The sequence below is a fragment of the Astyanax mexicanus genome, chromosome 14, assembly GCF_023375975.1.
Source record: "Astyanax mexicanus isolate ESR-SI-001 chromosome 14, AstMex3_surface, whole genome shotgun sequence".
Lineage (NCBI taxonomy): Eukaryota > Metazoa > Chordata > Actinopteri > Characiformes > Acestrorhamphidae > Astyanax > Astyanax mexicanus.
Window position 1 is genome coordinate 21,753,681 of NC_064421.1, and position 23,337 is coordinate 21,777,017.

At 39.3% G+C, this 23,337-nt stretch overlaps 2 protein-coding genes across 5 annotated transcripts in view; one reads left to right on the forward strand and one right to left on the reverse strand.

Annotated features, from left to right (window-relative positions):
• On the reverse strand, nt 1–15,475 carry si:ch211-163l21.10 (basal body-orientation factor 1). Of its 2 annotated transcripts, none has more exons than XM_049464026.1 (12): nt 15,350–15,475; nt 14,011–14,263; nt 13,072–13,137; nt 10,042–10,185; nt 9,015–9,095; nt 8,600–8,670; nt 6,570–6,714; nt 5,224–5,576; nt 4,093–4,233; nt 3,226–3,330; nt 553–618; nt 1–328 (listed from the first exon to the last, which is right to left on the reverse strand). In XM_049464026.1, exons 1-12 carry the CDS (start codon nt 15,388–15,390, stop codon nt 229–231), a joined length of 1,566 nt encoding a protein of 521 aa, XP_049319983.1. In that variant the 5' UTR covers nt 15,391–15,475; the 3' UTR covers nt 1–228. The 2 variants fall into 2 exon arrangements, with proteins under 2 accessions (XP_049319983.1, XP_049319984.1); XM_049464027.1 differs by lacking the exon at nt 15,350–15,475 and adding an exon at nt 14,786–15,040.
• Nucleotides 14,142–23,337, forward strand: part of entpd5a (ectonucleoside triphosphate diphosphohydrolase 5a) — a 17,441-nt gene continuing 8,245 nt past the window's right edge. The window contains exons 1-4 of one of the 3 annotated variants that reach the window (XM_049464029.1): nt 14,142–14,276; nt 21,356–21,475; nt 21,868–22,292; nt 23,093–23,172. In XM_049464029.1, the coding sequence (XP_049319986.1) occupies nt 21,917–22,292; nt 23,093–23,172 (456 nt within the window). In that variant the 5' untranslated portion in view covers nt 14,142–14,276; nt 21,356–21,475; nt 21,868–21,916. Of the gene's footprint in view, nt 14,277–19,456; nt 21,476–21,495; nt 22,293–23,092; nt 23,173–23,337 lie in introns of those variants that run through there. The other 2 variants (XM_049464030.1, XM_049464028.1) reach the window with 2 other exon arrangements.

Sequence of the window (23,337 nt, forward strand, 5' to 3'; positions counted from 1 at the left end):
TCAGTTAACACATTTTTATGTTTATTTCACTCGTCAAACTCAATTCTATTCTTAAATTTAGTCCGAGATGTTACTAATGGCCCTGTCTCAGGTTGGGTCACTGCACAATGCATTGTAGATACTTGGTTTCGTTGGGAGCACTGAATGAGCACTAAAGACTGCGTAGATGGAGATCATGATTACATGCTGGGGTACATGGTTGTGATTGTGGTTTTATATCACTGACTCTCAGGTGGTCTGTAGGTCTGGCAGGCCACTTGGATTGGAAGTCATGTTGGACACTGCCACCTGGGTTATGAAGGTCACATGAGATTCTCCCTCTGTGGCCCTGTGTAGCAGGGAAACAGACAGAACTCAGAATTATACAGCTGCCTGTGGTAAGACAACACAGAAAAGATACCAAGCTGTGTGCTAAATCACTCTGGAAAGAGCACAGTCTCGGGGTGAGAACTTTACACATGAAACCTCAGACTGACTAAATCACTCAAAGGCTTTGTAATTCTGCAAACAGAAGAAAAAGAAAATGCCGCATCTCATGGCCTGCTGCCTTACCCTAGATCGCTGCCACGGCGGTCCCTCAAAGAGGATGCTGTCAGAGCTGGAGGCTCGGCTGCTCTCCTGCAGGCAAGCATACAAAGAGAGCACAATATTTTAAAGAAAAAGCAGACAAAATATTGCATATTTAATATTTTTTAGTATTTGTCATCTCACAATAATATACAGTTCTGGAAAAAATAAAGAGACCACTTTAGTTCTGAATCAGTTTGCTATTTATAGGTATATTTTTGAGTAAAATTAATTGTTTTTGTTCTATAAACTACAAACATTTTTCCCAAATTCCAAATAAACATGTCATTTAGAACAAGTATTTTTCTAGAAAATGACAAATGACTGAAATAACTTTCAGAAGTTTTCAGACCTCAAATAATGCAAAGAACGCAAGTTCTTGTTCATAAAATTTCAGAAATCAATATCTAGTGGAATAACCCTTTTTTTTCACAGTTTTCATGGCATGTTCTCCTCCACCAGTCTTACACACTGATTTGGAATAACTTTATGCCACTCCTGGTGCAAGAATTCAAGCAGTTCAGCTTGGTCAGCTTGGCTTGTGATCATCCATCTTCCCCTTATATGTGCCAGAGGTTTTCAATTTGGTAAAATCAAGAAAAAACATCATCATTAAGTGGTCTCTTTTTTTTTTTTTGTCTATAAAGTACATCCGAGTAATACAATTAAATTATTCTTATTGCTTAACAGCAGAACACAGATTGGTACAAAGTGGATCCATGCAGCTCACACAGTCCTAACTGGTAACGGACAAGATTTATTTATTTTTATTGGCTACAAGACTAGTCCTGGATTACACAGTTTTTAAATGGACATTTTCCATTGAAAGGAACTACGGTTCACAAACTAAAAATAAGGGTATTTACTATCCAACATTGCACATTGTTTGTACACTATTTATTAAAGTGCAATGTGAGACTATTGCAGTTCAGAAAAAAATCAGCACTATAATTTTGGATACCACTACAATAAAGCTAAATGCCAAAATAGTACACAATAGTGTGAATAAAGCCATTTTGGACACAGCTCTGGTGACAATAATAACAGGTTTTCAGTTTCACAATCAGTATATTCTTAACTGTTTGGAAATAAAAGCTGAATACATTACTTCTTGATATAATCTTATCTATTTTTGTCAACATGGCCATAAGACATCAGTAGCTCTAAAAAAAAATAGAAAAAAGGGAAAAAGACAGTATATCAAAAAGTCTTTTTCTTTTAATTTTCCAGATGTTGAGGTGGTATAAAATAGCCCTTTATTAAAGAATAACCCATGTACTGTAGATTGTACTATATCTTTCTCAAACCACCCGGCTAATATCTGTTCAACAGGAACAGTCTTCCATCCTTCATCCATCTTTTCATCCTTTCAGTCCTCCCTTCACTTATCCTTGCCCTGCATATATATATATATATATATATATATATATATATATATATATATATATATATATATATATATATCTCTCTCTCTCTCTCTCTCTCTCTCTCTCTCTCTCTCTCTCTCTCTCTCTCTCTCTCTCTCTCTCTCTCTCTCTCTCTCTCTCTCTCTCTCTCTCTCTCTCTCTCTCTCTCTCTCTCTCTCTCTCTCTCTCTCTCTCTCTCTCTCTCTCTCTCTCTCTCTCTCTCTCTCTCTCTCTCCTTTCTGAAGTGATGTTTTCCAGCTGCCTTAGAAGAACCGCAAGTGCTTCAAATGTGCTAAACAAGCTGTTGGATGCACGTGAAGCCGGGCAGCTTCAGGCCCAGGCTCTGGAGCCAGATGGTTCTTGCCATGGACGTGCTCCTGTGGCTGCAGCGCCCCTATTTTTACTCTCTGCCCTGGCTCTCCCTCTGTCCACTGTTCTAAGCACAGGAATCTGCTAGCAAAATTTGTTCAGGCTTTAGTGTGAAAGAAACGGCAAAATAACAGGTTTGATGGGAAGGCTTTTCATTTTGGGAGTATGTTAACAATAATTCCAAATCAGTGGTCGTAAATTGAAATGGGTAAAAAGGAAAAGAAGAACTTGGTTGCAGATGGCTGCGTTTAAAGGTATAATCTTCTGTGGAGATGGTTTGTGAATGGAAATATCACCAGGCACTGCAGTTTTTCCAGCATGGTGCAGACAACTTGGACATTTGTGAGTAGTTGTATGATTAGTGCCAGTGTGCTTGTGGTTAATTACTGCTAGTTTAACTGTCCTCTGCTCACAACATATGTGCATGGCATTGTTTATAGGATTTAAGCTTTTTAGCAGTTCTTGGAAGTTCTAGGATTCACTGGGATACTTGTAACGGTCACTATCCCACTAATCTCAATGCCCGTTTTCATTTTTGTTGTAACAACATCTCTAAAAACTAGTTTGAGATGTCATGCACAAATGCACATATGGAAAAACAATCCATAATCGATCTACTGGGTCTCATTCACCTTACACAGCCTGTAACTGTTTTTCTTTTACCTTTTTTATTTTGTCTGTTTATTTATTTTATTTTCTGTTAAGGGTTTCCCTCAATGTATTACAATGTATTATGAAAATAAAGGTTGGTTGATTGATCCGGTGCAGAGTGATCTAGCCTGTGACCATTCAGCCCTGCAGTGAAATAGCAGCCTAAATCTTCAGAGCAGTACTTTTAACTGCCTTAAAACCATGACAAAATGTTAAAAACTGAAATCCTTACCTTATTTTTAAGCTGTTAATTTTAGCAAAGAGCAGTCGCAACACTCGCTCCTTCTGCTCCCAGGTCAGCTCTGAGATGTCAACTTTAGAGCTCTGCAGGTTGCTCCTAAAATGCATTGATGCATTGTTGTGTCAAAAGTGTTGTCCTTGTTAATGGTACAATTACAATACAGTAGCAATGACATACTTTATATTGACCTTGCAGGGACAATTTAACACTTAACCTGACATGCCTATTCAGAACAGGTATCATGTCCCATGATTTTTGCCACAATCAAAAATGCTTCACTGATCTGTGGGATATGCATACGTTGGGCCTCCTCCATTGAATGTGGATGTGATTTCTGGCAGAGTCGCTTGTCTGTACGCATGGACAATTCTAGCCAGTCATAACCACCCTCTGCACTATCTACTGAGGGTAATAAAGGCTTCACTGTGGCCTGTAATTCTATGTTAAATATTCAAAAATCACAGAAATGGAATGTCGCATCCATCTTAATCCCACAAACAGGCCTTGCTAAAACAGTATTCAGTATTACTCACAAGATAACACTTCACAACTTACACAATTGTGGGTATTCCCAAGCTGTCCCCTGAGGTAAACAATGACTGCTAAACAATGACTAATGGTATGTCAGTGTAGGGCACATGAATTTGATGGCCTTATTTACAGTTACAGGACCATGCCCAAAATTAGTTGCTGCAATAGAGAATATATAAGATTCAGTCTGATTAAAAGATTTTTGGAGACACTGAATTGCAGCAGAAATTAAGCAAACTCCAGTCCTGACTAACCCTGCTGTGGATAAAGGATTAGTGTTGACCATAACCACTGAAACCATTCATGCACTGGCCTGTTCCAACTCACCATTTCTCAGCCTCTTCCAGGTCAGTGTAAACATTGTTTGTGCTGTGAGGAGCCTTGTTAAAGTTGCGTATGGGTGGATACTCTGTCCTTCCAGCTCGGGCATCAGTCAATCGTCTGCGATACGCCACCATTGCCTCTTGTCTTTAAACATTATTTCATTCAACATATGTGATTAAAAATAGGTTAAGCAATGCAATGTCAAATCTGAAATTAAGTCCAAACCCGGGACAGTATGGAAAATGTTAATTAAACAAAAACTATAAATATTTACTCTTTTACTTCATTGCAGACAGTGGATGTGAAAATGCGTTCCACATGGTCATATTTTATGTTTCAAATTGTTTCTCCAACCATTTTCTTTTTGCTGACACAAGTCTTCCAAAAAATATCTGGAATACAAATTTACCTGACTACAATAAACATTTTTACTATGTGATGGTCCATGGCAGAAAAATCCATGCTGCTTCTAGACACGGTTAACAAAAGGTTACTATAACTCCATACTGTAATGCTTGACAAAGGTTTGTCAAAGTAATTCCTTGCTCACTTGGTTGATCAGGTATTGTTAAATCACTATTCTTATTGCAGCTTGGGAAATTTCCCTTTTTCTCTATAATTTCTCCCTATTTCTCAAGCCGTTTAATGATATTATACACATGTATGCTATATGCTTGTCCCTGCCAATCATTCTTTTAGGAACATTGCTTTTAATAGGGTTCATACACTTTTTACCCAATAATTTTCCAATGTTTTTATTCATTCACTTTTCAATGCCTTCATGGCAAATTTTCATGATCACACGATTTTTAAAATATCAGTGCAGACATGGACAATAAAATAAAAAATGAACTAAAACTATCATCAAAATTAATTACAGTAGATCTAAAATTAATCTGATAAAAATGTTGACACACAATCTTTAATTGTGTAGGGCTAAATTACTGAATTAACTCAGTAATGAGTGGACGTATTCGTTAGATCTTTCTGGGTATTTTTATTTTTCCAAAACTTATCCAGGCCTGAGAATTGCTATTTTCAAATTCCATGACTTTTCCAGGTTTTTCATGACCGTACGAAACCTGTTTTAAACATTTTAATACTTTTAAAACTGAAAAAAGTATTGAGGGATACCTGTACTGAAGCTGACTGGCTATGATCTCTTGCTTGACCTGAGCCAGAGCCTCATGAAAGAAGAGCTCGAGCTCAGTGCGCTGCTCCACAACTCCACGAGCCAGCCGCTTCACTCGACTCATCTCGCGCTCCCGCATGGACAGGAGCTTCTGGAGCTTTTCCAGCTCCACACTGCTGGCTTGAGTGCTGACCACAGCCCGCTCCTGCACAACTGTCTTCTCCTGCTCAAACTCAGCAGCCATGATGCCCAGGGCCTGCTCCAGTGTGGCCACCTTGGCCCTGAGCTCAGAGATCTCGCTCCGCTGTGCCGCCAACTGGGCCACGTTCTCTTTCATCATCAGCTCACACGTCTCCTGTGGGGGCAGTAAGTAAGTGGCCGGACTGGTATGGCGTTGCATAATTACATAATATCAGAGTCTGGATCAGGCTGGTCACTAAAATTTATACCCTATTCTTTTCTGACTTCCACTTTCCCTCCAGTGCTGGCTTGTTTCACAGTACTGTGCACTCATGTCTACAAGATATTTCTACATGTCTACTGACTAGGTTTGGCACATCTTCGTGAAGACAAGTATGTGTGTGTGCATGTGTGCCATGTAGCACCCGATGCAGGAGTCCCATCAATTGCGTTTGTCAGCAGCAGGTCACAGCGGACCATGTGGAGAGATGGAAAGTACATAGCGTGCCAGGCCACAGCGAGACGAGAGACTGGCTCCCAGAGTGGAGGTGAGGAAAAAGAGCCACCACAAGCGAACACAAACACACACAGCCCTGTGCAAATAAATACCCGAGGGGGGGAAATACCATTCACCATTCCCAGCATGGCCACCGGACATCAAGAACTACCAGAATAAGAAAATAGATATATATTTTATTGAGTTCCTTATTATTCCTGAAGGTGGCTTCTCTTTGTCTAATGTATGTCGTTTTTGGCCCAGGAAGGATTTCCCCACGTCTGCTTGAGCTGTTAGCACTCATGCCTTTCGGAGCTACTCAATGCGCTCTACTAAATATAGTGGTTGACTTAATTCCATTATAAGGGCATTCACGCTCTGAGGACACTGGGAAAGCCTCCAGTGCTCACAAGCTGTCAAATAACCCCATTATCCAAAAATAAGAATATAGCGGTCTGGCATTAGAGCTTGTGCACAGAGCTGTCATTGAGACACCATGCTGGGGGAAGCCCTGCACAGAGGAGCAGTCTGTTTGTCCGAGAGCCGTCTGATGTGTAAGTTGAGGGCTTAATATTTATTTGATGTCAATATTGTATGTCTTATTAAGATGCTGGAAAAACGTGCTGTGGTTTGTATAATTGTGTAGAGACAGGAGCACATCTCCATAATGACCTGTTGCAGGACGAGGGAGGCGTTCTCTTCGGCCAGGGCCTCATTGGTCTTTCTCAGCTCCTCCACCTCTTTCAGGTGGTACCCCAGCGCTTCATTTAAACGCACATTCTCCTTGAACACCGAGCGGGTCGCATCGTCTAGCTGCCTGTTGGAAAAGACCAGAAACCTCTAGAGTACTTTTTTTTTTAAGTACAAAATAAAGCACATTACCAACAACTCTTAGAAACAGGCAAACTAGAACACATGAAGAAATTATAATTTCATAAAAAAGGCATCTTTCTCAGAGTACCAACAGCCTAAAAAAAACTTGGGCTAAGTTCACATGAAATGCCTCTTTAATCAATTGACTTGGCTATGTTGACAGTTCACATTCAATAATTGTTCAGTACCAGTCAGATTTTGGACACACCCTCTCATTCAATGTTTTTTTTCTTTATTTCTTTTTTATGTTATTTCTTTTATACATTGTAGATTAATATTTAAGTCATGAAAACAATTAAGGAACACACATAGACGTTTGTGGTAAACAAAAACAGTGTTTGTCCTCCACAATCGCCTGACCTAAACCCAACTGAGATGATGATTTGAGATGAGCTGGAGCTTCACAGCATGAAGGAAAAGCAGCCAACCAATGTTTAGTGCCTATAGGAAACCCTTTAAGATGGCTGAGAAAATTATTACTGGTGACTCTACCTCATAAAGACACTGAGATTAAAATACCAAATCTGTCATCAAAGCAAAATGTGGCTACTTAGGAGAATCTGAAGTATACAACTCATTCTGTTTTGTTTTTACAAAATAATATAGCTTTTCTGCCTTCAATGTTAAATTTACAATGTAAAAAATCATAAAAAGAAAGAAATCACATTGAATAAGGTGAGGTGTGTTTAACATTTTAACTGGTACTGAAGTTGGTCTATATCTGTCTGTAATATGAACAAATCTGTCCCTGTTTGGCATGTTGCCAAATTCCAGCTCCTCCACAACTATCCAAATTTGCTTGCATGCACATCATAAAGAAGTATGCTTAGCTATGTTCTGGTTGTTCTGAAGAAAAAATATGTATTAAGAGTAACTCATGACAAGAAACACCAAAAATTGCAGGTGTAAGCTGTTGTTAGTTTGGATGATCTGTGTGGTGCGTCAATTCAGGCAGGGAGTCAGTTTGACACAACACAGGTGCTGGCTAATGATGACCATGTTTACGTACAGGCAGAGAGTCCATATGTAATCGAATCTGACAGTTTACATATATGATTTATGCTCACAAATTTTACACACATACCATCTAAAACTACATATGTCTAAAATGTCTAAAATGAAACTTGTCTGAAAAAAATAACATCTGTGTTAACACAAAAAATCTGATTAGTTCCTTCAGCCTGTTAATGTGACTGTAGCCCAGCATGCAAAAAAGTGTCAAAGGAGCAGCCAGTTGATGTACAGTGTGGCAGAACCTTCCTTCAAATTGCCCTAAAGTTCAACAGCCACACAGTTCTGACAGACTGGCCTCATTTTCAGTTCACTCAGCTGTGACTCATCTAATTGAATTAGGTTGACCTCAAGTGCTCAGTCTGGGGAAGCAGGTGGAGGATTGTCCTGTGGAAACGCTCTAAAGAGGCAACTCCCTTGCAAAAAAGAGACTTGCAGCCAAAGTGCCACATCAAGGATCGAGATATTAGAAGGTTTGCTGCGTTGGCTTTGGTAAACTAATCAAGAAAAAACTAACATATGGCTTTTGCTGTGGCCAAGAAAAATGCTCTGGTACATATACACACACACGTTCAGACATGAACACTTTCATGCACACTGTTTGCAAAGTAATCTCCTCTGTTGAGGATATAATCATTGGCTTAGGTGATGTATACTATCTCCAGGAAGAAAAATGTAGTGTGGTCAGGATAATAACCTTGTTTTTCTACAAAGGTTATTTATTTTCACTCGCTGTGTGACGGTGCAGTTTGAAGAGTAAAATTAGCCTGTAATTGGAAGGAGGAGAGGAGGGAAAGATAGACAGAAAAGACACTCACACAATCGCTGCATTATGGGCTTTCTCTGCTAGCTGGGCAATTCTCTGTTCCGCTTCCTTTTCTAAACGAGCCTGTATATAAAAGAAAACAAAAGAGACTGTTGCAGTATTTTGTATACAAAAATTTGAACACATTTACAGTGTCATGAAAATGTATTCATGAGAAGACTATAGACAAAAAGTATTTAGTATGAAAATTATAACATTATTAAAAAAATATTTTCTGTCACACATGGACTGTGGCGTACCCAGAATCACTGGCCAAGGACAGGGAAACAGTCCATTGCAATGTAGATTGCAAAGTAAATTAGGTTGGTCATCCAAGTCAATTATAACCATAGCTAATATGCTGATTTATTTTTTTGCATATGCATCAATACTCTTTTGCCTTTACCTTGCAGCTCTAACATGCATACCTTCTCACTGAAAAACTTGTGCTCCATTCTTGCAAGATTATCCCTGTGTTCACGATCAGCAAGGTACATACTCTCTTTCATCTGAAAGGAAAATGGACACTTGCTGTTAAGACATGTTAAATTATGGAAGCATGTCAGTATTAAAATGAAAGCTAATAAGTAACAAGGACAGGTATTTCTAAACAAAACATAAAAAAATCTTTAATTTCTTAAAGAATTTCTTTAAAAAGATATACTTAAATGATATATAAATAAATAAATACAGTTACAGTTATATTTATTATATATTTATTTATTTATTTAGCTTCTGCTTAGCTTGACAGAACTGATATAAACTTTTATTTTCATTTCAGTTCAGTACCAAAATGTCAACCCTTTTTTAATTTTGAGCTCAATCATTTTAAGATACTGACACCTATCAATATACTGCTATATAATATAATATAATATAATATAATATAATATAATATAATAGTCACTCATCCATTAATCACATTTCTACTGTTCTGCATCACTAAGTTGGTAAATGGGCCCAGAATAATGGGAAACTGATCCTGAACAGTGACTGTACTGGATGATAATTTCGTCTAAAGTATGAGACCTTCAACCATTCCACAAGGCCCCCAAATGGTCTATGTTTTTGCTCTCTTCATATATCTTGGGATTAAGCAAAAATGTGAGCCGACTGGATGCCCGGAAGATGGGTTTGCAAACCACTGGCCTAGAAGCTTTGAAAAATACAGTCTGGTCACAGCAAGGCCAAAAGCCATCAGACAGTTCAGGTTTCAATGCTTAAGTCTTCTCTTTGACAAAAAATGTCATAATTTTAATGTCTCTGTCTCTGTGACATTCTCCACAGACCATTTTTTGTCAACCACAGGCCACAGAAAAATTAAAGTGTTACTATTGCTGATACTGTAATCACTGTGGTGGTATGTCCTTCATTTGTACCAAGCCCTCATCTATTTGTTTAAACAGTAAGTAGAAACTGTACCCCTAATGAACTGCAATTTCAGCATTACTGTACATTGCTAAGGTCTTGTTCCATCTGGGCCTTCTTCTTGCGGAACTCCTTAATGGTCTTCAGTTCGCTTTGAATCATGCGGAAGTCACTGGACCTCTTCTTAAACAACTCTTCCAGCTCATTAATCTTCAGGGTATATTCTGCAACCTAAAAGAGACAATCAGCCAAAGTGAATGAGCAGTTGGCAGCCAGTACTTATGATATCAGGAATAACCGTATGTTTATTTTTTCCTTTCTCCTGTGTAAAAAATGGTAGTTGGAGGACTAGGAATAGAGGGAGGGCAGGTTTTCTGAGAAATGACTTCTACATACAGGGTTACTCTGGAAGGGGAAGGCCTAAAACCACTAGTGGAAGAATTACAACGTTTGAGTGGCCTATGGCCTTTCCGTGCAGACCAAAGCACAGTGTCCAAGGCTGCCCACCAGAAAAATACCAGCAACAGGAGCTATTCAGGGACCACTGCATTCATGCATTATAACTTTTCAAGCCAACAGTTATGAAACAGCAATTTAACCTTCTGCCTCTTGTCTTCTATGGACAACTCACTGGTCACAGAGCTTTGATTTTAATACTGCTCAGCAATGTAGCCAACATATTTTGCCAAGTGTGCAGTAAAGTATAAGCATAAAACTTTAAAACAATAAAATAGCCAAAACCAGAGGAACATCCTACCTTGTCTTACACTGGAATAGTAGGAACATAAACTATTCTGTAAAAAAAACAGCATTAAAAATACCTAAACAGAATGCTAATAGGTTACCTTTGAAAAACTTAACTTATGAGTTGCTCCAGAACCCAGAAGGATTCATGAGAATCTGGTCCCCTGTACACTAATATTTGGGGATATTACACTGTTGAATAAGAGCTTCTATATTGATGTACGTACTGAGTTTATATCATGTATTCATTCAGGACTCAAATAATGTAAAAAAAAAAACAATACAAAGACGATTGAAAAATATCTTCAAGTTTTCAAAAATCTAATCAAAGTAATATTATACTGGCAGGTACTTTATGTAGGTTTTAAGAATTATATCACTTGTCCAAGATAACCTTGTAATGTCCAAAACAATCAAGGAAGGAAAATATTTCTAACTTTTTAAATACAGTTATCTAGTAATTCTAGGCTAGTATAGTGTGTGGTGTAAAAGTGTTATTCATATATACAGCTCTGGAAAAAAAACATAGACCACTTCAGTTTCTCTGATTCTGCTATTTATAGGTATATGTTTGAATAAAATGAACATTGTTGTTTTATTCTATAAACTACAACATTTCTCCCATTTAGAGCATTAATTTGCAGAAAATGAGAAATGGCTGAAATAACAAAAAAGAGGCAGAGCTTTCAGACCTCAAATAATGCAAAGAAAACAAGTTCATATTCATACAGTTTTAAGAGTTCAGAAATAAATATCTGCTGGAATAACCCTGGTTTTAATCACAGTTTTTGTGCATTTTGGCATGTTCTCCTTCTCGAAAAATGCTTCTTGAAACAACAGAGAAGGCACCTATAAAACTATGCATTTTATGACTGCGCTTCAATTAATAGCAGTATTAAAGTTATACAAAAAATGAATCATATGCTATTTTACAGATTTACCATAAACATCAAGTGTGACTACAATTTGTTATAACTATGCCATCATTGTTTTAATGTCTAAAAATCTGAGCAGAACACCACCAATCTAAATACCTTATTTGGTGCCTTTTGCAATTTTCTTATTATCTGACCTGCAATACTAGTTCAAATATGATTAACTGCACAGGTCCAGCTGCTTTTAGTTCTTTCTTTGCTTAAGCGGCATTTTTTAAATTGCTGTCAAGCTGCAAGGGCACACAACTACAGCTGGAAAAGCCTTGGTGAAATAATACATTGGCTGGCTGACTGACTTTCTCCCTCAGCACAGTCACATGTCAGACCATTTATTGAACAAAAGCAGCAACAAAAGCAGGCGCCCACATTTTTTCCTTTTTTCTTTCTTTTTAACTCTGTGACTGCTTTAGAGTGTTTCCATTAGCTAAGTCCACTTTCAAGATGAAGTGTTTTATCACATTACAGAGTCCAAGTGGGGTTGGCCTTGAAATCAAATCTGAGTCCACCACAACAATGTATTTTCCAGAATAGTGCTACATGGGCAAATGTGACACTGCTATGAGTGTCTAAAAAGGGGATGTTTTAAGTTTGTCCAGACCAAAGGCTGGCTTTAAGACCTTTTTTTTGCCCAACACTTATTGGGACCCATTTTTACCAGCATGAAGTAAGAGATGGTAAATTGAAAACAGCTGTTGACAAAAGCAGTGTATTTTCTATCTTTAAAGTAAAGAATTTCAGAGACTAGTGCTGTTACAAGTGGTCTCATGGTAGGCACACATAACCAAAACTTGCAGTGCATTCATGTTCTGCAATTGGGCTTATAAAAAACTTTCATCGACATAATAATAACGTTGATGTTTAATTTGCAACCAAGTAAAACGTAAAACACGTGAGGATGGATAACTTGGCATATATCAAAACTGGCTGATGCATTCCACAAGAGTACATAAGTTTTAATTACAGGCTTTTACACAGCACCACAGAATTGGATTACATGACTGCAAATGTTGGGGCTCTGTTATAAAGTTTTATGTTTACATTTAGTGTTTTTTTCCACTAAATGAACTGAACAAGCAAGTGTATAATTAGAAAGCAGAAACACTGTTTGTTGTAAGAAGTACTGCAAATTCTTGGAGATTCCGGGTTTACTGTAGGTGCCAGTCAGCCACCCCACAGGCAGTGTAATTAATGGGCTGTGATATATAAAATATTATGATTGGCAGGAAACTGTCTGCTAAACATTTGCTGCACTGGCACTGTTGATCATGTACATTTTATGTACTGTACTGGGCCAAAATCTAACCTAGAGTGATCTGTTCAATCAGCCTCCAGTTCTTGGAACATGGTTTGTATGTTTATTTCTAATAGCTAAATAAATACACAACTACTGCTGCACTTGGGAAACAGCTTGGCATTCGTCAGCTTTGTGGGCACTTACTACAAACTCTTTTTCCTGTAAAGCTTTTGACTTCTGGTCTTTTAGCTCTTCTTCCAGTGCAGCAATCTGTGAAAAGGAAGAAGTGTGAAATAAACATTAGTAATACATTACAGTAGAACAACCTGCTATGGCGAATTGATGCACACCTGAGCTGTTTTCAGAAACCCTCCAAATTTTGGAATAGTTCACTATATGGTAAGTCATTTTTGTAATGCTATTCAAAATCTCAGCAGTATATTTTATTCCATAAATAGTTCAATATTAAGCACCCAAAATGCAGAGTTCCAGTGTATACTACAACAGTGTATACTGTTGTGTAAAGCCCTATCTGGAAGGGATTTTCTCAGGCGGTCTTAGGGTAATTTTCACTTCTATGGGGGGCCCTCTTTGATTTTATTCCCGACCAGAACGAACATGTACTTATTTTTCTCAGACATCATCTGAGAAAATTATAGGCTAATTGCCAACTGTTTTTCGCTGAACTCTGTGGTTGTCCGGCAATTTTAGTCCCGCACAGACGGACATCTCTGAGTTTTATCGCCTCCTGTTAGATAAAATAGCTATTTGTCCACTGCCGTGCGCCGCAATGAGATTTTGGGTGTGCGTTTTCAGAAGATGAAACCGCACATGTCACATGACCGAGAAAGCCAAAAAACTCACTGATCCTCCAGTTTTTTCAATTGCAGTCTGGAGTTTTATCACCATGTAGAAGTGTGACATTTTTTGCCTAAGAAACTAATCCCGTCCAGATAGGGCTTAAGACGTGCTCAGAGCGGCACAAACTAATTTGTTTGTTGTTTGGTTGTTCTTTTGTTAGTTCACTAAACAGTCAATAGTGAATGAGATAATGAGTGAACCATTATGAACACAGCTCTGGTGTCTAGCTAGTAAGCTGAACTTCTATGTATTCATTTATTTAGGAACCAAACTCAGAGCAACCTTTGCTTCTTTTTCTAGGTCTCTCTTATTCAGGAAAGAAATTATGTCGATGTTGTCCTTCTCGGTTCTGTACTGCTGGTTGGTGAGCTCTTCGTTGGTCCTGGCCAATCTGCGGGCCGCTTCGCGATATTCAACCCGTGAACACTCCGTCACCTCCAGCTTGGCCTCCCACAGGGCTGCGTTGGCTTTGGCTCTCTCCATGTCGGACTCTTTATCCAGTTTAGACTCCAGTTTGCCTTCTTTCTTCCCCTTTCTGCAGAAAGAAGGTGAATACTTTCGGGTGTTAAAAGAAGCTGAACTAAAGCTAGCGTTAACTGACGAATTGGCTAGCTACGTCTGTTATCTGAACAATGCAGGTTAAGAGTAGCTAACCTAACAGCTAGCGTTAGCTAATTAGCAAGCTATTTATCTGAAGAATGCAGGTTAGCAATACAGCAAGCAATACCTAGCTTACTAACTAGTTACTTATCTGAACAATGCAGATGCACTTAACCAGCTATTAACTTAGCTAACTGTCTTAGCTAGTTAGTTATCTAAACACTACACGCTAACAGTAGTTAGCTAAGTGAATAGCTGGTTAACTAGATAAGCTAGCTAGGTACGTTAGATAGCTAGCTACCGCTATCTAGTTAATTAGTTATCAGGGCAGGGCACCAGTTTTGCGTACGTTTCTTCTTAAGTTTTTGTTTTAAATCTTCATTAAATCCCTAGTTAACACTAGTTAGTTTCAAGCTATCCTTTTATATTTAAGTTAGTAACAACTAACTAACATTACCTCATGCGCAGAGTTACAGCTTGTCGCTTGTACATGACGGAAAAAAGCTGAACATGTCAAGTAACACGTTATCGTGGAAACGCGGTTGTCCACCAGTACAGATGTTTTTAACATTTATGATTAGCTGTATTTGCTTGGCAAACTCAATGCAGATCCCACATAAACAATTCAGCCCCTATCGTCTCCATGCAAACACACGTTTGCGTTAAGCTTGTTATAAAAAGTACCACAATATTTAGGTGTAAATATTTGGCAGCTACTAGCTGCTAAGTGTATAACGTTACTAGTTTGTGTGGTGCAACCCATTTAGATTTAGTAAGTTAATGTGTAAATCTAAATTTAAACCTGAGCTTAAATTTAAACTAAAGCACAGCTGGTGCCCCTAAGCCCTGCAAGTTAATACAACTAACTTAGCTAAAAGTAAGCTAGTTGGCCTAGTTAGTTAACTAGTTGGTTACCCAGTTAACTATCTAGTTATCTAGCTTTTTGGTTAGCTACTGTGGCAAATATTAGCGGATTAAAATTGTTTGCAGGCAAAACAATTCAGCACATTTCATTACTCACCCCTTTCCCTTCTTCCCCTTCTTCTCCTTTTTCTTCGGCATATTTCTCAATATATATAACCTATATAAACGATCAACAACTGGTGCAGATCAGTTTAGTCCAGCACCTCTTCACCGCTTCTCTCAGTATGTTTACAGCCGTTACCCGTGGAGACGGCTCGTGAGCAGACGTATTTTCTGCACTCATCTATTATTAATCTGCACTCGTTTTTCCCACTGTTTTTACAAAGAACTAAACTAAAATCCTTCATTATTCTGACTCTGGGGCATAAACAAAGCCATGTGAAGCTAAATGAAGTGGATTGATGTGGAATGCTTCACTGTAGAGCGGTCTCTACTCAGATTCCTGCACAGTGTTGATAATTGGAACAGGAGTTTCAGTTGATGCAACACGAACACTTTTAGTTATTATAGCAACAGGCTATTATAAAACACCAGTGAAAAAATTCTGTGTGTAGGAAACTTTTCATAAATGTCTGTCAGTAGGAAACTATCCATAAATGTCTGTCAGTAGGAAACTGTCCTGGTTCTCCATGTCTTTTGCTCTGTAGGTTCCACTTGTTTATCCAGCTGATGGGTTGGTTTTGAATGGAGGATGGAGTAGAGGGAGGGTGGGGATAGAGTGTTGAAAAGTTGTAGTTACACATCACCTAAAATTGGTAAGGTTGTGAACATCTTGTGAAATGTGTATAAAACATGTGGCTTTAACATTTATTTGAAAATGGAAAGTTAATTAACCTGGAAGAAAAATATCTTATGTTTTTTTATAATTATAAAAACTACATTATAAAATCAACTTCACTCTGGAGGCCTATTTTATTGTACTGTTATTTTGCCCCCTTTCATATTGTGTGTGTGGGCAGATAATTGTAAGCTTGAAAGGATGCATCAGTTTTGTTCATAATATTGTCATATTAAGGATCCTTCATTTTGGGACAACCTTCAATGACATAGCAGCTGAGAAATGCAGCATATCTTGTCTGTGACTTAGGCTTTAGGATGATGCTCTGATTTCGCTTGATTAGCATAGTATTGTGGGTATTGTATTGAATTCTAATTGTTGTTCTGTGTCATGCCCAGTTAGAACTAAAATGGATTTAATTGAAGACAGGCTTTTTTTGCTGGCTGTGGTTATAGCCAAACAACCTTGCATCATTCATCCCCTCTCTCTCGCCATTACACATCTGTCCATTATATTTGAAGAAAAAAAACAACAACTAGGGTTTGTCTTATGTCTTTGTATAGTTTAGTTGAATTCTCGTACTGCAGAGCAGTATGGTCCAAATCTTGGTGTGTTCTATGTACAAAACACAATTACATTACATGTTTCACCTAAATTGAGCATTTACTATCAAACCAAAGTTAAAAACATCTGCCCTTTAATCTCTTGTCATAGTCATTGGTGGTGTATTACTGAATGCTGTAGTCATCCAAAAAATATATAATTTAATTGTAGATCATCTTCCTATTCTTTTGCTCCTTGTAGCAGTGCTTGTGGACCTTGTGGCCTCGTGGCATCTCCCAGTGGTCGTAGAACTGAGGGCTAATCTGAAAAAAGAATCGGTGGGGTGGAAGGCTGGGTTCCGCTCCCATTGTTGCCCTGAGAGGAACTTAGCTTGGGGAATTGACAGATTCAGACATCATGCAAAATGTAACTATAACTAAAGATTACATAAACTGCGGACTGGCTGCAAAAGTTAAACAAAATTGCAGTTGACTTAGCATTCTGAGAAAGCCAAGCCCTCTGAAAAACAATGTAAACTTAGCCAGAACATCATTTCGAGCCCATCCAGCAGCACCACCCTGGCTTTGCAGGCCTGCACCCAGGCCACTCGCCCGCTTCCAAACCTCTCATTTCTGTTCGAGAGCTCCTTTCTGATGTAACTGGAAGATGTCCGCAGAGCATTCCACAAGCAGAAAAAGCCAAAAGGGGCATATGGCTAAACTTTAGGGTGGAGCTTCTGTAAACTTATAGAGGCTGAAGCTCCAGTACCATGTATGCTGTTAAGCAACTAAATTTAAAGCTAATTGCTATGACAGGCAAAAGCATCCCATCCCCCCAGCTCCTTCTCCCTATAGAACTAACCGTGAACGTTTTTCAATCTGTCATTATCACCGAAATTGTAATTACAAGCTTTTGGTCTCTTCAATGGGAGCTGTTGGCCAGGACACCCACAAACATGGCATTCCTGTGGCCGCCTGTGTAGTATATTTATAATGGGTTTTCTAGCTCTGGAGGGATCAGCTTACAAAGAGAGGAGGACACCTTATGTTGGAAGGCTCTTAGAATCAGTAATGTGTAATAGTGCATGGCAGCCCATTGGCTTGTGCCTTTGTGATGCTTTGTCACAGGTCTCTGAACATGATATGAGCTTTACACAAAGCAAAAGAGGATAGCTGTAATCATTTTTATTACACACAAACCAGAAGCCTCCCAACACAATGTTACTTTGGTGTACACTCATTCTGCTGGATCTAGCATCCATTCTAAATAATTTTCGTAAGACTGAATGGGAGTGTTCCAGCAATATCCATGGTGTGTAATTTGTAGAGGATAAAAGACTTTAAGGGTCTGATTTACTAACTTTAGTGGCACGTGTTGAAACAGTTCACACAGAACAACTCTGAAACACGACAAATTCATTGCCAAATCACTAGCTTTGCACACGCAAACAGATATTTTGTTAATTTCAGTTCATGTTTATGACCACGTGAGCTCTGTTCCCTTTCTTATTGCTGCCATATTTTTTATGTGTTGGAGTAGTATTCCATTGTTTTCAGACTGCTTATTGTCCCTGTTATGTGGATTACAGGATGCTGATTATCATGGTTGCCCAACAAATTCTTTCACTGCAGCAAAACATTTGTCAGTCCCAAAATGCCTGAACGGCTTTTAAACTTGTCAAACTTCGACTCCATCATCCCAGCTCTTTTTTTCACATTAGTTATATAATATACTGTAATTGCCCTGCTTCAGGCTGTAAACACAATTTATGATGTATTGTTAGCTTCCAGAGATGTACAAAACGCTTTGTCAGTAATTGTCTGCAGTTATGCGTACACATAATTATGTGTACGCTTCATCTTAAGTCTGTGTCAGAAAAACTGGTCAAGTGACTTCAGCCACAACTTGACACCATATGCTTTTATACTGTAATGTGGGCTGTAGACCTAATGCTGACTCCAAGGATTTTTGCAGGGAACCACATGTGCAACATACAATATAAAGGTGCTTTTTTGTGAGTGCAATTTCCCACTGGAACTCTAGAGCTACTGGGTGTATTAAGCTAATATGTAATGTCTATGTAAAGTCTCTGTTACCAGTAGTCAGTTAAAAAAAACAGTAGTAGGGCTGCATGATATTGGGGAAAAAATGACTTTGCTATATTTTGTTGTTCTGTGCTATACATGTTGCATTATTAATAAGTCCATGATCCAACATGTCATGATATTGGGCAAATATAAGGTGCATTCACACCTACCTTATTTGGGACAGACAGACCTTCAGACATTCGAACCAAAAGAGCATGTGTGAGCAAGTTTTGACCAAAGGGCCAAAATTGGGTCAGACCAAAAAAAGTGGTCTTATTCCACATCAATTGAAATATATTTTGGTTAATTTGAAATGTTAAAACACTTTTTTTATGTTTCTGATTTTTGTAAGTTATCATGTCCCAATGAACTAAGAAAAGGAATTGGTGTTGTGCCAAAATCAAACTCCATTAGACTGTGTTTTAAGACTTGTTTGAGGGGATGATAGTGATAGGATTAAAATCAGGCAGACCCTCACTAAGCAACAAAGATGGCAGCATTACAGAGGTAAATAGTAAAATGACTATCGTTAATCAAGTGAGGGATATTTTTAAACCTTCAGAAAGTTCTTCACATCATCTCCAAAAAGTTGTTCTTCTCAATTAAACATTTGAACTATTTTCAGTTTTAGGATTGGAATCAAGCAAATTTCTGACACTAAACTTATGTAACTAAACTTCTGTAACTGTACATTTAATTTCTCGCTATACAATTCCTTTGTTTTAGCCCATATACATATGAGCACAGTGCTATTACCATGGCATGGGCAGGAGTGTCCTCTGAAATTGTCAGAAGTCAGTAAGAGGTCCAGCACATGCATGCTTGGCAAGGGAGAAAAGACCATAATGGGGTACCACAGGGTTTGAAAAAAAAACAGTGAAAGAGGAAAGAAAGTGTAATATTTTTAGGTCCAAATTACAGTGTTGGAACAGTTGCTCTGCTCAGCCGAGTAGCTAGCCCCGGACTGGAATGGCATGATGGGAGTTCAAGCCCTGCCAAACTCCACCCTTACTTCACTCCCCTCTTACAATCCCTCCATCTCACCCTCCCTCCCCCTTCTGCCCTCTCCATGGCCCTCCTTCCCGCCCTCCAGACTAAAGCCCCAGCCTGGGATCCTCCTCAGCCCATTCCTTTGCTCTTCTGCAGTCAGTCTCCTCACACGGGGGACCAGGGTCTGACAGGAGCCACTGTGAAGCCACACCGCGTGGTGAACCACGTTTATTTGTTGCGAGAAAAGAACAAAGGAGGGCAGGTTGCGGTGACCAAGTTAAATGCAATAGAGTTACACAAAACAATTCATTTAGCAGGCTGTGTGTGAACGTGTGTGGGAAATTTTACGTTAACTGGGTGGAGAAAACCCCACTCTAAACTCTAAATGGTCTATTTGAGGTCTCCTTGCCTGCAGCACCACATCACAGCTCATAGCATGCCTGAAGGCAAAGGAAGAAACAGCAATAAGAAAAGATAAAAAAAAATGTTAAAACAGTTTTTCCTCTAGCAAAGAACCTACTTAAACAGGAAAGCATGATCGCACATAGTTCACATGCTGCTTTCTTTTAAAGTAAGCCTGAGGATATTTTCTCCTCGAGCTGAAATCCTGTGGTCATTGAAGTCAGAGATGAGTGGGAGGTAGATGATTTCTTGCATGCTTTTTGCTGCCTGTGCCAGTTCCATGAAGCATGCACACACCAAGCCTCTGCCTGAAAGATGCTTTATGCCATATATTTTACTTTTTGTGATTTAGGCTAGCTACTTATCTTGAACAGAATTCAATGCCATATTGATGCTTTTAGAAATGCAAAAAGATTATTGTAAAGGTACATTTTTGTTCATCAAAATATAAATAGTCACTAATGTACCCTCCTCAAAGGTAAAACATAGTCCAACTTCAGGTCCAACCAGATGCCTTAAAAGTACAACTGCAAAAAAATATAGTAAAAATATCTTACTTTATAAAGGTACTGAATACATATATACTGTCATAGGGATACCATCCCTATGACAGTTTAATACCATTTTCTTAGGCAGTACCACAGGCACAAATACTCAAATGTAATGGTCTGCAAAAACATCAGGTTGAAAATGAGTAAAAAACAAGAAAAAAAGGAAACTTTACCTCCCATGATTACTCATAGCCATGTCTGTGTCCACTCGTTCTGCTTAAGCACTTTCAACACTCTAGCTTTTAATGATTATGGTGCAATTTTATATCCTTTTATACCCTTGCCACAAAGTCACACAATAAATTAGATAATGTCTACGTTTCTTTGCTCTCCTTTTAAACAAAAGAAAAAGGAAAAAGACCACATTTAGAAGTTATGAGATGAATAATAAACTCAAATTAGCTTTGTGTTAATTAACTGTTGTGTAATTAGCTGTGTGTAATGCAACATGATACCCTGGGTAAGAAGCATTTTAGGATCCTTCAGCAGCTGATTCATGACCTCTGTACAACTCTGAGGGAGGGAAACTGAATTAAATTAATTGCTATGTTTGAAAGCAACACAGTGGAGGCTGAAATTGTTGTCAAGAGAGAAAACAGTAGTTAAGTAACAAAACTTGACTGCCCCTCGCAAGCAAGTGTGCAAGTTTTAATTAAGTACACCCATAAAGAGTATTTTAGGAGCAATGCTCCTAGTCTTAGTTCTCGAACCTGTTTTGAAGTCTTAATATACACTCCTTTTTTCTTTTTTAGGAGTCTTTCTAGTTGCCTTCAAGCCACTTCAGATGATGGTGCTGTGGGCTTGTGGGGGCTATTGCCTGTTAGTGCCTCTCCCCAAAAAATGAGGAAAAGGAAAGTTTGCTGTTTTAGCAGGTATTCCTGACCCATTCTTTGGTTTAGGGAGGGGAAAGGATGATGGGGGATGGCTCCAAGAGGACCTGTGATGGAGAGGCTCAGGATTGGTAGATGGCCTTGCTTGGTGTGGCCCCCTGCCAAGCCCTTATGTCTTTATATACTGTTAACCGATGACCATCCAGTCTTGAGTGTGTCTCTGTGACTTCACCCTCCCTCTTTCTCTCTCTCTCTTCTCTATCTCTCTTTTTTCTTCACCCTGTTCCTGCTGTCTCTGGTCTTTTCCTCTTCTCTTGTTTCTCTTGCATTTCTTTTGCTGACATTCATCCTCATCCTGCACACTCCTCAGCAGCATTCTACTCCTCAACAGTGAGCAAAGATTCATCCAACACTCTTTCCTCTGTTCAAAAAAGGTGCCTTTCAAAAGAACTCCAGTTGCTGAGTGTGCCGGCTTGTTAAACCATGCCACAACAGATGTTGCTCCTGTCTCTGTGGCTACTGGCTGGCTTCTTCCTAGCAGAGGCTACATACTACAGCCCACATGTGTACAGCCTCCGCCACCGCATATACAGCCACCGCACCAGCAACATGGACAACCAGCTGCCCCCGGAGGTACCCACAGAGCCACCAGTCCACATCGAGCCAGCTGTCGAGGTCCAGCCACCTGTCGAGGTCCATCCACCTGTTGAGTTCCGGCCACCGATCGAGATCCAGCCACCTGTCCTGTTCGAACCTCCTCGTCCGTTCAATTACAGCCGTGTCTTCCATGGGATCATGTTTGATGCCGGCAGCAGCGGCACCCGCATCCACATCTACAAGTTCATTCAGAAGGACCCAGGTGAGTTCCCTCTCTTTCTTTCTTTATTCTTTCTTTCTCTCCCTCCATCTCTCTCTTAGTTCTTGTGCTTCTTGAATGTCCTGTCCTGTACAGGTAAGTCTCTTTATCCATTCTATAGCTAGGATTTGAATATTCCCTACTCCACTTGCTCCAGTATTCCCAGGACTCAGCATTACAGCATGAACTCCGAATGATCCTCTGGAGTCCCGCCTTGTAGACTCAGCTGACTCCTCTCTCTCTCTCACCCTCTCTCTCACTTAGTCTGTCTCCCCCTCTTTCTCGCTCTCGCTCTCTCCCACTCTCTCTAAGCAGACCTAGGGCTGTCTCCTTGCTGTGTCTGCGATTTCTGCAACCCAGCCTCATTCGCTCTGTGGTGCTAAGACAAATAGAAACCTCTGGTTGGTTTATGGAGAGATGTGCAGGCAGGGGAAGCGAGAAAGTGGTTGGGAGGGCAGTGGTTTGCGCACTGAAGCAGTTTGACTTAATGGAACAAAGCAAAGATTAGTGGGTTTGGAGTGATAGTGTAATAGTTCCGGAGACCCGTGTATCACGTGGAGACATGGCATCACCTAATGATGTAAACTCCAAGTCCGTAGAAACTGCTCGTTTAGCTGTCTGGAAAAATCATGGTGGTCGCCATTTGTGGTCCGTCTACAATGGCCAAACGTCTAGGCAAAAGCACAATAGCTGAGATGAGCTATACACAGTCTGTAGCTAATGTGCACCTTCTTCTTTTGGGAGAAGTATACAATCGTTTCACCTGACCTTTATGTGTTTATGTGTGTCTATCTCTTCAACAGCTGGGCTGCCTGTCCTTGACAATGAAATGTACCATGCGGTGAAGCCAGGACTGTCTGCATATGCTGATAAGCCTGACGTGGTAAGCTCACAATGTTTTATTTCCATTTCCATTACATTAACAGGAAACATATTACTGCTATTACATCCTTATAGTTCTTATGGTTTGGAAAGTTTGCCACTTTACTCCAAAGTACAGACAGACAGTGTAATTTTTTTGTAATTTCCACCTAAAAGGGTCACCTAA

What these genes read in the sequence shown, in the direction of transcription:
- si:ch211-163l21.10 (XM_049464026.1), bottom strand. Translation starts at nt 15,390, where the DNA reads ATGCCGAAGAAAAAGGAGAAGAAGGGGAAGAAGGGAAAGGG. An exon ending in CCTCCCTCGTCCTGCAACAG is followed by an intron (nt 5,577 to 6,569) that starts GTCATTATGGAG and finishes CTGCCCCCACAG; the next exon opens with GAGACGTGTGAGCTGATGAT. An exon ending in ATTAACAGCTTAAAAATAAG is followed by an intron (nt 619 to 3,225) that starts GTAAGGATTTCA and finishes GCTTGCCTGCAG; the next exon opens with GAGAGCAGCCGAGCCTCCAG.